Source organism: Lutra lutra, chromosome 6 (genome assembly GCF_902655055.1).
Source record: "Lutra lutra chromosome 6, mLutLut1.2, whole genome shotgun sequence".
In the NCBI taxonomy this organism is placed as follows: domain Eukaryota; kingdom Metazoa; phylum Chordata; class Mammalia; order Carnivora; family Mustelidae; genus Lutra; species Lutra lutra.
This window is the reverse complement of record NC_062283.1, coordinates 137,061,432-137,078,855: the sequence shown is the minus strand read 5'-3', so window position 1 is coordinate 137,078,855 and position 17,424 is coordinate 137,061,432. Positions and strand designations below refer to the sequence as shown.

At 40.0% G+C, this 17,424-nt stretch overlaps 1 protein-coding gene and 1 long non-coding RNA gene across 2 annotated transcripts in view; both read right to left on the bottom strand.

Annotated features, from left to right (window-relative positions):
• Nucleotides 1-16,993, bottom strand: part of DSE (dermatan sulfate epimerase) — a 108,254-nt gene extending 91,261 nt beyond the window's left edge. The window contains exon 1 of the mRNA XM_047733103.1: nucleotides 16,831-16,993. Coding sequence (XP_047589059.1) covers nucleotides 16,831-16,906 — 76 coding nt within the window. The 5' untranslated portion in view covers nucleotides 16,907-16,993. The remainder of the gene's footprint in view (nucleotides 1-16,830) is intronic.
• LOC125102214 (uncharacterized) lies at nucleotides 4,242-12,812 on the bottom strand. Its single transcript, XR_007128069.1, has 3 exons — nucleotides 12,202-12,812; nucleotides 5,489-5,639; nucleotides 4,242-5,213 (listed from the first exon to the last, which is right to left on the bottom strand). It is a non-coding gene; the product is annotated as an uncharacterized LOC125102214 (long non-coding RNA).
• Nucleotides 16,994-17,424: the final 431 nt, after the last annotated feature.

Below are 17,424 nucleotides of genomic sequence, written 5' to 3'. Positions count from 1 at the left end.
CTCAAATTTGCCCTTTAGGTTTTACTAACCAGCCAGCTGGTCCATGACCATACAACTTCCTTCATCCTTGAAATGCTTTTTTTTCTTTCTCTCCCTAAGCCAAATAGTCTATTTGTAAAACTGCTTTACCCTACACCTGAAAGTTTCATCTTTGAGTCACTGAAGAGGTATGATCATTTTGGTTTGCTCCAGCCCAAGGGCCCTTGAGTTGCACTTACTCAGTAATAGTCGTCAGTTTCCCTTCCATTTCTGAGCATTCAGCCCTGCTAAGACATCTACCCCAGGCTTCTCCAACCCCCCTGACTCATACCCACAGCCTCCCTGACTTGCCCAGTGCCGACCGGCCCCTCTCCATTGCCCAGACTGTTCTGTTGCTACTGTTTCATCTTCAGATGACTCAAGCTTTCTGAACTTAGTTTTCATCATTAAAACAAAAGAAAACATTTACCAGTATTATTAATCATAATTGAATTGTACCCTCTCCATCCTCAGTCACAATTTAAGGCTTTTATATATAATTCTTATTCAGGTACGGTACATATTTCCTGGCCTTAAGATCTCCTAACAGATCATGTATGACAGGTTACTGATGTCAGCATTACTAGGTTCATTTGACTAGAAACAGGCTCAGAGAGTTGAAGTGAGTTTCCCAAGATATAAGTGGCTCAGAGCACATAGGATTACGTTTTCTGATATCAAATCCAGGTTCTTTCTACTAAATCACTTGGTCTATACTAACTTCATACCTAAAACCCCCATTTCAGTTTGAGTGTCCTCATGTCAAAGTTATTCTCCATTCTCAATTGACTTTTGAATAGATCATTTTTATATCACTTACTGATTTATTTTAAAACTACCTGAGGTGGGGGCACCTGGGTGACTCAGTGTGTTAAGCATCTGACTCTTGATTTGGCTCAAGTCATGATCTCAGGTCATGAGGGTCATGACATTGAACTCTGTGTCAGGCTCCACATTGGGCATGGAACCTGCTTAAGATTCTCTCTCCTTCTTCCTCTGCCCCTTCCCCCTGCCTTCCTCTCTTGAGAAAACGAAACAAAAACAAAAAATAAAATAAAATAAAATAAAACACTCAAGGTGTCCCATATACCTGCTAAGGGACAGCACTATTCTCTGAAATTAAACAAATGATTATTGATATTTGCAACATGAATGACTGATGTTGTTTGTTCTTTTGAGTCATGAAAAGAACCGAAAGTAGCTTAAGCATATTTAATATTAATAATAATATTTTTCTTAAATGTGGCTTTTGAGTACTGTAAAGAACCATCAACATCACTAAGGAGTTTAGAATGGATGTTCACTGAGGAATGATTTAACTTAGTGATTCCTTATAACAGGAGCTTCCATAGTACTTAATCCTCCTCTTTTTACCAAATTCTGGCTTCTTCCAGAAAAGCGCAATTAAGGAAGAATTGCTTTAAGAAGATTCTGAGGACAGGTTCATGGCGCAGGAATCTGGTTATCCAATGTTCATGTGCTATTTCAGTGTGTTATTCCAAGAAATAACCCAACTTCTGTCTTCATGCACCCCACTCACTCACAATGCGGCTAAAAGTAGTTGAGATTAGGCCAGGTTTGCATTAGTTTGGAAGCTAAGCCTTATGGGACTTTATGCTAATGTATTTAGGAGGATAAGGAGTTGCTTTGGCAATATTCTGTAGTAGTAATTCTAATGCCATATTAGCATCACCTGGGGTGGGGGGAGTACCTAAAAACACAGCAATGCTGAGGCTCACTCTCAGAAATTCAGATTTAATTCTTTCTAGAATGAAGCTTTGGCATCCCACATGTTGTTAAATATCCCAGATGGTTCCAGTGTGCAGCCAAAGTCAGAACCAATGTTCCATTGCATTAGAACAATCTAGGGAGCTTTTAGAGCTTCTGGTGGCCTGTGCCAATCAAAGCATACTGACTGGGGTGTTTAAAGCCCTGTGATTCCAATATATAGAAAGTTTGGGGACCACCATTTTGTAGAAGTGTTACTAAATGGGCACTTGAACCAAATGAAGCATTAGATTTTGATAATATATTAATTTACCATATAATCGATAATGATTTAATAATTACATACAACATTGCGAAGATTGCTTTATATTTACTTTCATTTACATAAAATATTGTGAAGATTGCTTTTCATTTACCAGTTCACTAATATATTTATTTTTCTTTTCTTTTTTTTTTTTTAAGATTTTATTTATTTGAGAGACAGAGATCACAAGTAGGCAGAGAGGCAGGCAGAGAGAGAGGGGGAAGCAGGCTCCCCGCTGAGCAGAGAGCCTGATGTGGGGCTTGATCCCAGGACTGGGATCATGACCTGAGCCGAAGGCAGAGGCTTTAACCCACTGAGCCACCCAGGCACCCCTAATATATTTATTTCTAAGCACTACTGTTGGATATGCAATTTGAAGAAGTAATACTTGGTTTTAGTATTAGCTGAACTAGTGAAGTTGTTTGTTTGTTTTTTTTTTAAGATTTATTTCTTCATTATGAGAGAGAGAGAAAGAAAGAACAGGCAGGGGGCAGAGAGAAAGGGAGAGAGAATCTTTTTTTTTTTTTTTAATTTGATAGACAGAGATCACAAGTAGTCAGAGAGGCAGGCAGGAGGGAGAGGAGGAAGCAGGCTCCCCGCTAAGCAGAGAGCCCGATGAGGGGCTCAATCCCAGGACCCTGGGATCATGACCTGAGCCGAAGGCAGAGGCTCTAACCCACTGAGCCACTCAGGCGCCCCGTGAAGTTGTTTCAGTAGTGAATGTTTCACTTCAAATTTCTGCTGCCCAAGTATTATAAATACTAAGTTCCAATGAAACATTTAACATCTAGGCTACTCAGGACTTTTTCTTCTGCCAATGACATCAACTGTATTAAGCAAAGAAAATCTTGGCTGTTTTGGATTTTGATAAAATCTTTCAGATGATCTTTGGATGACAGGAATAATTGCCAGTTTGCTGATATTAAACCTAAGTATGTAACCCAATGACATTTTTCCATACATTTTTCTAAACAAACTCCAAAGAATACAGATAGCTTCTTCAGCATTCTAGTTCTTATGATTTTTATAAATAATTCCATTTTGGGGTGGCCATTTTTGCTCTTCATGGCCAAATGGAAAACACTGGTGTTTTTAAAATTGCTAAAAAGGCAAAAAAAAAAACAAAAAACAAAAAAAAAACCTAAAACAGCAAAATAAGAAACCCAACTACAGTCTAACAGAAAAACAGCATTTCTTAGAAGCACTTCTCATCTATGCAAAAAAGAAGAAAGAAGAAACCTTGGAATAATCATATGCCAACCCTTTTATTTTCCTAAGAAAATGAGGTTAGCATAGGTGGTGACTGCCAGTTCCTGTTGCTAATTACTGGTAGAGATGGGAAGGCTGGGTCCTAGCTGCATGTTCTTCTTCCCACTTCTCCATACTGTATCATTGGCCAAAAAAGTCTAACTTCTTCTTTTGAGGTTCTCATATTGTACATGAACTGTAGCAATTTATTTTAAAATGTAAATCTGCATTCTTCCCAGGGGCGCCTGGGTGGCTCAGTGGGTTAGAGCCTCTGCCTTCGGCTCGGGTCATGATCCTGGGGTCCTGGGATTGAGCCCCGCATCGGGCTTCCTGCTCAGTGGGGAGCCTGCTTCCTCCTCTCTCTCTGCCTGCCTCTCTGCCTACTTGTGATCTCTCTCTCTCAAATAAATAAATAAAATCTTAAAAAAAAAAATCTGCATTCTTCCCATTAACAAAATATTGATGCATATGGAGAAGTAAGCTTTATTTTTGGAGGAAATCAAATTCCTATTCAAAATGTAAATTGATGGCACCCTGCATTCAGCACTGTTAAACTTGATAGTGTAAGCTACATAGAATTTTCCACTGACATGTGGGCCAAGTATGCTCCTCACTACATTATTTAACAGTTATCACCTAACCAAACTCCTGTCCTTGAGGTAAAATTCTCAATAAGCTTTTACCTTCCTTGAGTCATTTATCCTCATTATGCCTGAGATTTTTAAGGCACTCAAAAGTTTTAACAAATTTTCACATTTTTATTGCATGACTCAACTTTCTACACTTCCTGCTACTTGCAAGAAGGACAATGCTAGGGCACCTGGATGGCTCAGACAGTTAAGGTTATGATCCCAGGGTCCTGGGATCATGTCCCATGGCAGGTTCTCTGCTCAGCTGGGAGTCTGCTTCTCCCTCTCTCTCTGCCTCTACCCCTCCTCTCTGCTCATGCTCTTTCTCAAATAAATAAATAAAAATCTTTAAATGAAAAAAAAAAGGGTAATGCTAGATGGCAGTGTTTTTATTCATAGTGAGTACATTACTGTTACAGTGTGAAGATCAGCCACATGGAGGTACATATATACATATGAATCGTGTGTGTGTGTGTGTGTGTGTGTGTGTGTGTGTGTGTGTGTATAATCTCACTTTATGATCAGTCATTAAGCATGTCATAACAAATAGCAACAATTTTGGAGCAGACCTAGAACACAGAATACAACATTCTTGGATTGTACTACAATGATAAAACCACTTAAAATGAATCTACCTGAATTAAACAAATTAATGTTGTTTGGGGAGAAATGAATGGGTCAGTCCTAGAAATGGAGAGTGTTGGGGTCTAAGGCTCAATCTTTCACATACTAGTGTGCGGCCTCAGGAGAAATTTTTTCTCCCCCTATAAATCTGGAAAATTTAGCAATAGCATACATGATAACTAGGGCAAACCACTTAACCTCCTTGAGTCTCAGTGTCATTAGCTTTAAGTTGAAGCAATTGGCCTTGATCAGAGGTTCTCAGTCCTGGTTATACATCAACATCACCCGGGAAACATTAAAAAATAATGATGCCCTGCACTTATCCTCAGACAAATTGATACCGAATTCCTGGGGTATGTGGCTTCAGCTAGTGTACTCAGAATGCGGTCTATGGACCACCAGCATCAGCACCGCTTGCACCGCTTGGCCTATTAGTCAGCTTGGGCTGCCACAACAGAATACCGGAAGCTGGGTGTCTTACACAACAGAAATTTATTTCTCACAGTAGTGGAGGCTAGAAAGTCCAAGATCAATTTGGTTTTGGGGGAAGGGGGGCTCTTTTCCTGTTTTCTCACTGTGTCCTCACATGGCCTCTCCAGGGGCATGCATGTGTAGAAAGAGAAGGATCGTTCTCTTTTCTTCTTCTCATAAGGCCACCAGTCCTACAGGATGACCCCACTTTTATGACCTCAAGTAACTTTACCTCCTAAAAGCCCTATCTTTAACAAATGAATGGGGGTGGGGCTCAGTTCAGTCCACATCCCCTGGGATTTTGAAGCGCTTCAGACCCAAGTCCAGATGTACTGAATTAGATCCTCTGGGAGTAAGGACCAAGAATCCATGTTGTAACAAAATTCTATAGGTGGTTCTTATGCACAAATTTGAGGATCACTGGCCTAGGCCACTTACTATTATGCGAGGCCTCCCATTGAATCACCTGGGGAATTTTTAAACCTTTGATGTCTGGGGTCTAATTTCAGAGATTTCCATTTGTTACAGGGTGCTTATGCTAAGCAAGTTTTAAAGCACTGCAGGTAAATCCAATCTGAGAAGCACTGGTGTAGAAGATCACTAGGGGTCTTTCAGTCCTAAAACAGTATGGATTTTAATATAATGACATATACATGCAATATAATATAATCTGGATACTGTACATCAAAAGGAAAGTAATAGGATAGCTCTATTTTATAGTTGCAGATACAAATACATTTGTTAATCCCTTTTTATTAATCAGGTGATGTAGTGTATTAAATAGCATCTTTTTTTTTAAGAATTGCTATTTTGAAAGTACATTTGCTAGATACATGGTTCTTTTTCCTTCATAAAAATTAAAGATTTATTTGATGGTCAGTGTCTTTCCACTGTATAAGACTAAATGAGGGTTTGGATAGTAGCCAGATGCCTATGAGATATTTTAAAAGAATCTTACAGGGGTGCCTGGGTGACTTAGTCAGTTGAGGTCATGATCTCCGTGTCTGGGGATCAAGCCAAGCATAAAGTCTCTGTGCTCAGTGTGGAATCTGCTTGTCCCTTTCTGCCCCTTGCCCTGCTTGTGCTCTCTCTGTCTCAAATAAATAAATAAAATCTTTAATTTAAAAAAAAAGAATCTTACAAATTTAGAGTCTAGGGGTAATTCTAAGAAACAAACATATGGTTATTTTGTAAATCTCAATAAGGTCATTCAACCATATAAATAAAAGAACTATGGGTATTTCTTAGTATATTAAAACTTATGTTCTGAATTATGTAATTTCAAAATCTCCTTCAATACTAGGATATAAATCACTCTAGGATAAAAACTGTAGATGTCACTTTGCCCAAATATGTAACAGTTATATAAAAATGAAATTTTAAAACATCTCAAATTACCAGAGGTCTGACCAGTGAATTTAATTGTAATACTGTCAGCACAAAAGTTAGCACATAAGAGTAGAAAACACAACCTTTAGATATTTTTTCTTTTTCTCTCCCAGGCACATGAAACAGTTAAAAACTCAACAATTAAAAACTTTGAACTCATCAGACAGGAACAAGTAACTCACGAATCAAAACTAACAATCTCCTTAACAGTCCTGGGGTTCAATAGGAGAGTTATTAAGAATAGTATTTGAGCATAGCATGGAGGACAAGGGGAGATGGAGAGGAGAAGGGAGTTGAGGGAAATTGGAAGGGGAGGTGAACCATGAGAGACTATGGACTCTGAAAAACGATCTGAGAATTTTGAAGGGGTGGGGGGTGGGAGGTTGGGGGCACCAGGTGGTGGGTATTGTAGATGGCACAGATTGCATGGAGCACTGGGTGTGGTGCAAAAATAATGAATACTGTTATGCTGAAAAAATAAAAAAAATAAAAAAAAATAAAAAAAAAGAATAGTATTTGAGCAGATGGCTTAGTTAGAATTTTGTTCTAATGAGGCCAAGGTGGCAACATTTTCAAACATAAACATGCTAAATATCCATACTAGTGGTCACAAAGCAACAAGAGAATTAACATCAGATTGGTACATCTACTAAAAAATCCATACTCTGGGATGTCTGCGTGACTCAGTTGGTTAAGTGCCTTTGGCTCAGGTCGTGATCCCAGGGTCCTAGGATGGGGTCCCACATAGGGCTCCCTGCTCAGAGGGGAGCCTGCTTCTCCTTCTGCCTGCTCTGCCTGCTGCTCCCCCTGCTTATAGTCTTTCTCTGACAAATAAATAAAATCTTAAAAAAAAACAAAACCATACTCTGTTGGAAGGAGGCTAATTGTGTCACCTTCATTTACGAGTTCTTCAAAAACGAGCTTTCAAAGATTTTCTGCATCTTTCAATAAATAAACACTACCAGGGAAATTATAAATGAAATGCTAGAGGATATGCCAAGGTGTGACTTTCAGGACGTCTGGGTGGCTCAGTTGGTTAAACATCTGACTTCTGCTCAGATCAATATCCCAGCGTCCTGAGACAGAGTCCTGCCTGAGGCTCCTTGCTCAGTGTGGAGCCTGCTTCTGCCTTCCTTTTGCCCCTCCCCCCTACCCATGCTCTCTCTCTTTCTCTCTCTCTGATAAAAAAATAAAATCTTAAAAAAAAAAAAAAAAGATGTGACTTTCTTTCCATATGTGGATATAGGATACTATTCATTCTCTGTAAGCAAGTTTATAAGAAAAACATAACGTGGTGGGGAATTGTTTGAAAATGATGTTGCCATATGAATTTTGCTTTTATTGGATCCCACTAAGAATGACCATGGCCTAGCAATTTAACCTAAAAGATTTTGCTTCACAAGTCAATGATATCACTTTATGAGGAAAGCAAGCTATACCAACACTTAGAACCACAGATGAGTGGAGATTAACAAATGCTTGAAGGGAAAAGAAATATTATAGAATTCTAATTTTTAATAATACTGCAAAACTCCCAGCTGTTGCCACTTAACCACATCACCCTTTATATTTACTGTATTGAAATGAAAGATCTATATTACAGTTTCTATTTTGAGAGTGAAAGAAACTACTGAATTTGCATGCCCCTCACCAATCAGATGTCATTCTTTGAAAGCTAAGAAGCTTCCATATGTAGAACTCTTCCATATGTAGAAAATTACTACATTATATTTACTACCTATAGGAAACAAGACATATGACTATAGTAGCTGACCTAAAATTATAAATAGGAAGAAAGATATATTTAATTTAAATTTGATCATCATGGTTGACAATGACTACTAAAATTCATTAGTAATGGTAACAGTGGTTATTTTAAAATAGCATTTTACTACTAAGAAGCTGGACAAATATACTATTCACTTTCAGTTAGGAAGTTGCTGAAACACCATTCTAAACATAAAATGTTGTTTTTGTCACAAGAAGCATTGTCAGAACTAGAACTATCTGTATTTTCTTAGTTCAGAAATATATAAGCAAGTCCTATTTGCCAGCTTTACCAGAAACTGAAGCAGAATATGTCCATGTCTTTCTTTCCCTGATAAGCAGAATTGGTGTAATGAAGGATAAATCAGAAAATGTAAATTATTTTTGGCCTCAATCTTTGTATGTGACTTCTGCTGCTTTGACGTTGAGATAGCAAACAGTGGCTCAATTATTCTGAATCAACAATTTAAAAAGTGCCACATTCTATATCTTGAGTGAAGCATCCACTTCTGACTGGAGACTTAAGTGGGTGACTGAAGCAGAATTATGTTCTGCTTTTATATATCATTATAAAGTTTTTCCTTTAAATTTCCATTACTGGTTTGGTAGTCCTACTGCTCAGAAGTACAAATAAGTCTCATTGGCTACGGACCTTCAAGTACATGCTTGAGGCATGACACATGAAAGACGATGTCTAAACAGGTGTCCAAACTTTTCTACAACCTCTTTCATTTAATGCACCACTGACAGTCTGGTCCCATCAAGGCAAGCCCTCGAGGAGCTGGCATTCCGTCTGCCTCTTCTGCTGAATGGCTTCAGTGAGGAGGAACGTCAGCCAGGTCTGGCCCAGAGGGCTTGGAGCCATCCAAGCCAAGGCCTCTGATAATTTATCAAGATGTCCATAACACTTAGTGTCAGCCCTCTCCCCATTTTTTATGTCTCTCCGCACAGTTTTAAAAGGCAAAAAACTAACATGGGAGTTGTGGGAAGAAGTTGTGAAAGAAGGATGCTGTCACATCTACAAACTTAGAGGAAGTGTTCCCTATTCAGTCTACCAAGAAATCATAAGAATAGTTACAAAGTCTCATAATCGGTTTCTGACTGTTACCCTGAGGCAGATTTTCTTCAAACATTTTAAAGCTAAAAACTAATATGGGTATATAGCTGATAGACAAGAGATAATCAATAGATGAGAAAGATATAGAAATAGATACATATAAGACAGTTTCAGAAACTGATATTACATTTTCCATTTTAGTCTGTCTTTCATTTAGAGATTTTATTTATTTATTTATTTGACAGAGATCACAAGTAGGTGAAGAGGCAGGCAGAGAGAGAGAGAGGGAAGCAGGCTCCCTGCTGAGCGGAGAGCCCAATGCGGGGCTCAATCCCAGGACCCTGGGATCATGACCTGAGCTGAAGGCAGAGGCTTAACCCACTGAGCCACCCAGGTGCCCCATCTGTCTTTCATTTAAAAAGACAGAGTAAATCTAAGGAATCCAGAATGATATACACGAAAACGCAAAGACATTAGTCAGGTATTTCTTTGTGTCTTCACTGACTTTAACACACATAAATGGATTTTCATACATTTTGGAAACGCAGATACATGGATCTCAACAGATTTGGAATCATCCAGGGAAGTAGGTTCCTGGAATGCACCATTTAGAGCAGCAAATATTCCTATGGAGGTGGGGAGAGGGTTCTAGAAATATTTTGGATGCTACCAATAACATTATTTTTTAAAAATTCTCAAATGGTTTGGGGCACCTGGGTGGCTCAGGCTGTTGAGGGTCCAACTCTTGATTTCCTCTCAGGCCATGATCTCAAGGTCCTGAGACTGAGCTTTGCATTGGCTCAAGCTCAGCGCTGAGTCTGCTTGGGATTCTCTCTCGCTTCCTCTCCCTCTGCCCCTCCCCCTGCTCACACACGCTAAATAAATAAATGAACGAATAAATAAATAAATAAAATCTTTAAAATTCTCAAATAGTTTATTAAAGGATAAGAGAGAAGGAAAATATTTTTGGTTTTGGTTTAAAAAAGTTTTATATAAACAAGTCTCTGCTGATGCCATGTAAAAAATAAATAAATAAATAACTTGTTTTTATGGTTAAAGGGCAGGAACCAGGGAGTGGCTCTCTACCCATCAGCACTTGATCCTTCTGAAGAGTGAGCTAGTACTTGAAAAGGGAAGAGAAACAACACTGTTCGGTAGATGCCAGAGAAAATCAGGATGTGTAGACATTTGGGGTGGGGGGAACACGATTAAGGAATTTCTAAGGTTCACGCTTCTTAATTAGCTAGACAGTTTTTGTTTGTTTTTTGGTTTTTTAAGCCATGCTTTGGAAAAATACCAAGACCTCACAAAAACCACAGCTCTGTGCAGAGTCAAAGCTAGTAATTAATGTGAGATGGTGAAAAGGGGAGACAGCAGCTTAGGCTCAAAGATGGCTTTTTAGTAATGAATTTTGGAAGCACCAGCTATGCAGACAGGAACCTGTGAGCAAAAACTGCAGTAGGGGCAGTAGGTGGTGAAACTTGCTATGCCCCAGACTTGCAGGACCCCTGAAACACTCAGTAGAGCTACTGCAGCTAAACACAGGCAGCATGGGTGAGAGACGCTAGCACGGGATGGGGATCCAAGTATATGTGATTCAGAGACATCCTGGCTCTGCCATCAATTCTGGTGACCTAAATAAGTCACTTCACCCACCTGGGTGCCAGTATCCTCATTTATGAAATGAAAGGGTTGTATCATCTACAATATTCTCTAAACTTTAGAATTTTATGACTCAAAAGTTCCCTGGCTCATGGGACAAATACCTTCCAGATCAGAACTGTCCAGCAGAAATACAATGCAAGCTGCATATGTAATTTTAAATGTTTGGTAGCAACATTAAAATATGTAAAAGATGGGCACTTGGCTGGCTCAGTCAATAGAGCATGTGGCTCTTTTTTTTTTTTTTTTTTAAGAATTTATTTATTTGTTTAACAGAGACACAGCCAGGACCCTGGGATCATGACCCGAGCTGAAGGCAGACGCCTAACAACTGAACCACCCAGGTGCCCTGAGCATGTGACTCTTGATCTCAGGGTTGTAAGTTTGAGCCCCACATTGAGTAGAGATTACTTAAAATAAAATCTTAAAAAAAAAAAAAAGATTACAGCACTTTCATGATGTCGTCGTCTATATATAATAAATAAATATGTACAGGGAAACAGGTGAAATCAGGTTTTATAAAATTTCTGCATGACCCAATATGTTTCAAATATTGTATGTCAACATGTCTTTGAAATCTCAAGTAGCTACTCACACTTGAAATGCTCAGTGGCCATACATGGCTAGTGGCTACCACCTACCAAACTGGACAACATTGCTCCAGACAGTAGTGCAAAGTTCTTAAGTTAAGGGAAGGAGCTACATTTCTCTTTGATGCTCTGGGCCAGGTTCCAAAGTCTGGCTATTCACCAAAATTACTGGAGGAACTATATTTGTATTTATATTTGTCTTTAAATTTATATTTATATTATTTATATTTCTAAACTCTCCCCGTTCCTCAGGGATGGGTCATATCTTAGAAAAATCTCACCAGATAAATCTGATGTACAGCCAGTTCATACCAATCTGCAGGCACGTGTTTGAAAATCTCTTTACTGACTGAATTAAGCCTTCATGCTGCTCAGAGATGGGTGAAATAAAGGAAGCAGCGGTCATGTGGTTAGTCTCCCCGCCAGAGACTCTGCAGATAGTTATCAAAGGACTAGCTGCTGTCTACTCAGTGGGCTGGAAGATTTCAACACTAATCCTGATAGCATAGGGTGCTTTCAGTTATTGAAGACTATTTAACTTTTCCAGGTTAAAAGGTATTAAAGAACAATGAGCTGATGTTCCAAAACAAAGAAGACCAGATTCCACTCTGCCAGGACACGTCCAGCTGGAGGCTTGAAGGAGCTGCATCTATTTCTGATCTGTTTGACATTTCTGTGTACACTAGCTGCCCTCAGTCTAGGACAGATTCTCACCTTCAGACGTCCTTAGTTGAGTGGTAACAGAGCAGCTGAGAAAACTTTTCAGAGTGAAGAGTCCCATAAAACTTTCATTTCACTGACATGAAAAAAATGGGTTAATGCATTAGAGGTCTCCCTTCTAGACTTCCATAATCATTTAAGCATGGACAAAGGAGGCTACCAGGGAATTTTCAAAAAACAGTTATGTTGAAATTAGGTTGACTGAGCTCTAGCCAATGTTCTCCCAAAGGGAAAAGAAAGGAGTCTTAAATGTAGATGAGGGTATTTGTGGCTTCACTGGAGTAGAAGGCTGAAAAGTATCAGCCACAAAACAACAGATGAGCCCAAAATGGTGACATAAGTGCACGCAGCCTCCTGTCCCCTACAACACAGATCAACAATCAGACAGCTATTCGCAAACAAAAGGAGCTCTAGGAGAGCTCTGGCATCCACTCAAGAAACTTGAACTACACAGTGGAAGAAAACACCTGAAATCGCACAAGAAGGGAGTGAAGACAGCTTCATTTTCCTACATCATCCCACCTCCAGCCAGCACCGTGCTAGCCAAGAGGGCACTTCCCAGGTAGAAAGAGTTCCCTTTGTCAGAAAAAGCATAGTAGGGTGAGCAATCAGCTTACACAGCCTTTGGGGGCACCACTCATAGGTCCTCCTTTGGTTTCACCCTCCGAAGTCCAGCATAGCAGAGAAAGACAGAGACAGCTCGGAATGCAGGCGCTACCAATAGTAGTCATGCAGCAGGAGCAATCGCAGTTCACAGGGGCCCGATTTGCAGACTAATCCGGCAGTTTGCTACTGAAGAAACTAATGGTCAGCACAGATGCAACAGAAACCCGGAGGATTTCACCAGATTTCATCCCACAGGTGTTCTCATTTGGAGATGCCAGCCACCTGAGTCTGTCTGCTACCCACCCCCCACCCCCAGCACTTCAGCCCCCCATCAGAGACAGGAACTACACCAGCAATCAGCCCAGGCCTCTGCAGCTGCAAGAACACAAGACACCAGCACAAACCCCCACAGCTGACACCCACTGCTGGGTGCACACTCAGCCAGCCACTCTGTGCACGTGCACCCGGTGGCCTGCCAACTCTCCCTAACCTCAGCTGCCATGTGCATACCCAGGGAGAGACTGTGGAGCCACAGGGGCAGGGTCTCCCCACCCGCTTGTGGGCCCAGATCAGGCCCTGCCCTTTGTTCTAGCCTACACCACTGTGCTTACTTGCCGTCAGTCCCTACAGCTATACACCAGTATGTCCCTGCAGGCACAAGCCTGGGGGCAACTGTGCAGCCATGGAAGAACATGCCAACAGCCAGGGCCCCTGCAGATGCCCCAACCAATGTTGCCTGTCTCCCCTCACCACCCCCCACAACTATGTGTAGTACAACAAGCTCTTGCCATTACACAGGCCCCAGTAGAGGAGTATGTGCACATCACCAGCTCCAACCACTACTGTTGCCTGCCCTGCTCCCTAGCCACTGGACCTGAAGACCACCAAGAACCTCAACAGCCCTTGCAGCTACTATGGACACCCACTGTGTGCACCAAGTACCACACAGTTGTCAATGCTATTCACCCCAGTAGCCTGAGCAAGAAAGATATTAGGTCCTTCTCATCCCCAACCTGGTGCTGCCACATGCCTTCAAATTTGGTGCCCAGTGCCACCAGACCTGGGGGCTCAGTATGCTCTAGTGTGCCCCACCCATAGGTGAAAGTCTTTCCTTAATCAAGTCAGTCTATAAAATCTGGAAGAGGTGATTTTTTTTCCAAATACACAGATACCTACACAAGGCCACAGAGATCACAAAGAATTAGGGAACTGTGACTCTACCAAAGGAATACAGTAAAACCCTTAGTAACTGGTCCTAAAGAATTTCCCAACAAAGAATTTAAAAATCATTGTCCTGAGGATGCTCAGAGAGCTACAAGAGAACACCAATAGAAAATTTAACAATATCAGTACAAGAACAAGAGTTCAAACAAGAACAAATGAGTTCAAAAAAAGATATAGAAAACATCACTTTTTTAAAAAAGATTTTATTTATTTACCTGACAGAGAGAGACAGCAAGAGAGAGAACACAAACGGGGAGTGGGAGCGGGAGAAGCAGGAAGGCTCCCCGCTTGCTGACGACACGGGGCTCGATCCCAGGACGCTGGGACTATGACCCAAGCTGAAGGCAGACACCCAATGACTGAGCCACCCAGGTGACATTTAAAAAAAAAAACAAACCCAAACTTTGGAGTTGAAGAATACATGACTGAGCTAAAGAACTGAATAGAGAGCTTCAGTATCAGAGTTAACCGGGAAGAATCAATGATCTACAAAACTGGGTGGCTCAATGGGTTAAAGCCTCTGCCTTCGGCTCAGGTCATGATCCCATGGTCCTGGGATCAAGCCCCGCATCGGCCTCTCTGCTCAGCAGGGAGCCTGCTTCCTCCTCTCTCTCTGCCTGCCTCTCTGCCTACTTGTGATCTCTGTCAAATAAACAAATAAAATCTTTAAAAAAAATGATCTAGAAAACAGATCAATCAAATGATTTAATCAGAGAATAAAAAGAAAAAAGAAAGGAATGAAGAATACCTATAGGCCTGATAGAACACAATTCCAAGAAACAATGTTTGGGTCACTGGAGCTCCAGAAGAAGAGAGGAAGCAAGGAGTAGAAAGCTTATTTAAAGACATAATGGCCGGGAACATCCCAAACCTGGGGAAAGAGTTACACATCCAAATTCATGAAGCTAATAGGTCACCCCAAAAACTTAAATCCAAAATAATCTTCTCCAAGACAATTATAACAAAACTGTCCAGGGGTGCCTGGGTGGCTCTCAGTTAAATGTCTAACTCTTGTCTCAGCTCAGGTCTTGATCTCAGGGTCGTAAGCTCCAGCCCTGCGTTGGGCTCTATGCTGGCGATGGAGCTTACTTTAAAAAAAGAAAATAAATTAAATAAATAGATAAAACATAAAAAAATTTTAGAAGACATAGAGAGTCTGGATGGGTAAAACAAACAAACAAAAAAAACAAGATCCAGTTATTTGCTGCCTACAATAGACTCACTTCAGCTTTAAGAATATGTTGGTTCAAAGTGAAGGGATAGAGATATTTCATGCAAATCGAAACAAAGCAAAGTAGGGGTAGCTCAGCTATACTTATGCAAGACAGAAAAGACTTTAAGCCAAAAGTAGTAACAAGAGACAAAGAAGATCATTATATAATGAAAAAGGGGTTAATTCATCAAGTAGATATAACAATCATAAATATATATGCACCCAACATTGAAGGACTTAAATATATTAAGCAAATACCAACAGATCTGAAAGGAGAAGTAGATAATAATTCAATAATAGTAGGGGACTTCAATACCCCACTTTCAACAATAGATAAATTAGAGATGGAAAATCAACAAGGAAACATTAGACCAGAACCATATTTCTGAGCAAATGGACCTAATAGACATATACGGAACATTCCATCCAATAGCATCAGAACACACATTCTTCGGAAGTGCACATATGAGTTTCCCCAGGATAGATTATATGAAAGGTCACAAAAAGTCTTAGTAAATTTCAGAAATCTGAAATCATGCCAAGTATCTTCCAACCACAATGGTTTTGAAATGAAAAACAGGAGAGAAGTTGGAAAATTCAAAAATTTGTGGAAATTCAATAACATACTCCTGAACAACCAATGGGACAAAAAAGGTATCAAAAGAGGAAAAAAAAAAATCTTGAAACAAACAAAAGTGAAAATACAACATATCAAAACCTATGGGATCATGCAAAAGTAGTTTTAACCTGCATTAAGAAAAAAGAAAGATCTTAAATAAATAAGAAAACTTTAAGCCCAAATTAGTAGGAGGAAATTCTAAAATAAGCCCATATCTATCTAAGTCCTTTTATGTCACAATGGCAGGTGTCCTTTGGCTACAGATAGACCTATACTCCCATAACAGCTGTACACTTATTTGCTCTACAATATTTGCTTAGCCTCCCCAAATCTCATCTTTCCTGGGGATATTAATGCCCACCTATAGAATTAAACATCAGAATGTAAAGTGTTGGGCAATGCCAGACAGAGTAAATGCTCAGAGGAAGCTATTACTGCTAATGGAACAAAGTCTATTTAAAGACCTTAATGATAAAAAAAAAGACCTTAATGATAAATAATTATAAGATTTTCTGGAAATTAAGAAGTCCTTCATGAAGAAAGATATTTATTCCCAGTAACTATCCACAATATAAACAGATTTATTTGGAATACTACAAAGGAAAATATCCCTAAATTTTCCACCCAATATTACCTAACACTCACATACTCACACACAAATATGCACAGTGTTGCCTCACCACCACCCTTAGTAATCTTTTAATTTCTCCAGAGGAAAAAAGTAGGACATAAAGTTCCTTCTGTTAAACCACAAATTAGAGGTCATCATCAGTTCATTTGGAAAAATATCCAACAGTGTTTATACAAACTCAGATCCACGTACATATATATTTCTACATACACACATACACACAAACACATTTACTCATATGTGTATTTGAACTATAAATTAGTAAAGACCTTGATTTTAGTACTTAGCTAACATAAACAAATGAGGAGGGAGGGAAGCCCGAGAACTTACGATGACCACAAGACTCATGCTTCTGGCTTCCACTTAACTGTCCCTGATGCAGTTGTCTGACAAACACATTCCACATTTCCGCAAATCATTCTGAAAAAGAAAGAAAAAGAAGAGTAGACCGATAGGACAGGGGTAGGGGGGAGAAGCAGAAGGAGGAGGTTGGAGCAAGAGGAAGAGAAGCAGGATAGTGAGGAAGGAAGTGGGAAGGAAAAAAGGAAAGAAAGGAGGGGAAAAGGAAGATTCCGTGTGTGAGGCATGCATGTGGGTTGGCTTGGCAAACCAGGTCAGTTTTGGGAAGCCAATTTTTTGCCCACCCAAAGCTTGCCCAGACTTGCCCTAAGGCTATGTTGCAAAACAGGTACTAATTTCTTTGCCAGGCATATTATTGGAATGAGTGGAGTTCCAGACCTGACTAATGTTTTCTTCTTGGCCCTCTTACTTCTTGAGCACAACATCTGAGGTTGTGGTGGTTTGACGTGTGCTCCTCAAAGCATCCCACAGTTCCTGCTTTCTATTTCTCAATTCTTTGGTGTTTACTAACCAGTTCAAGAGCTACGGACCTCTACTCCACCTAATGCTAACCCTATGGATGTT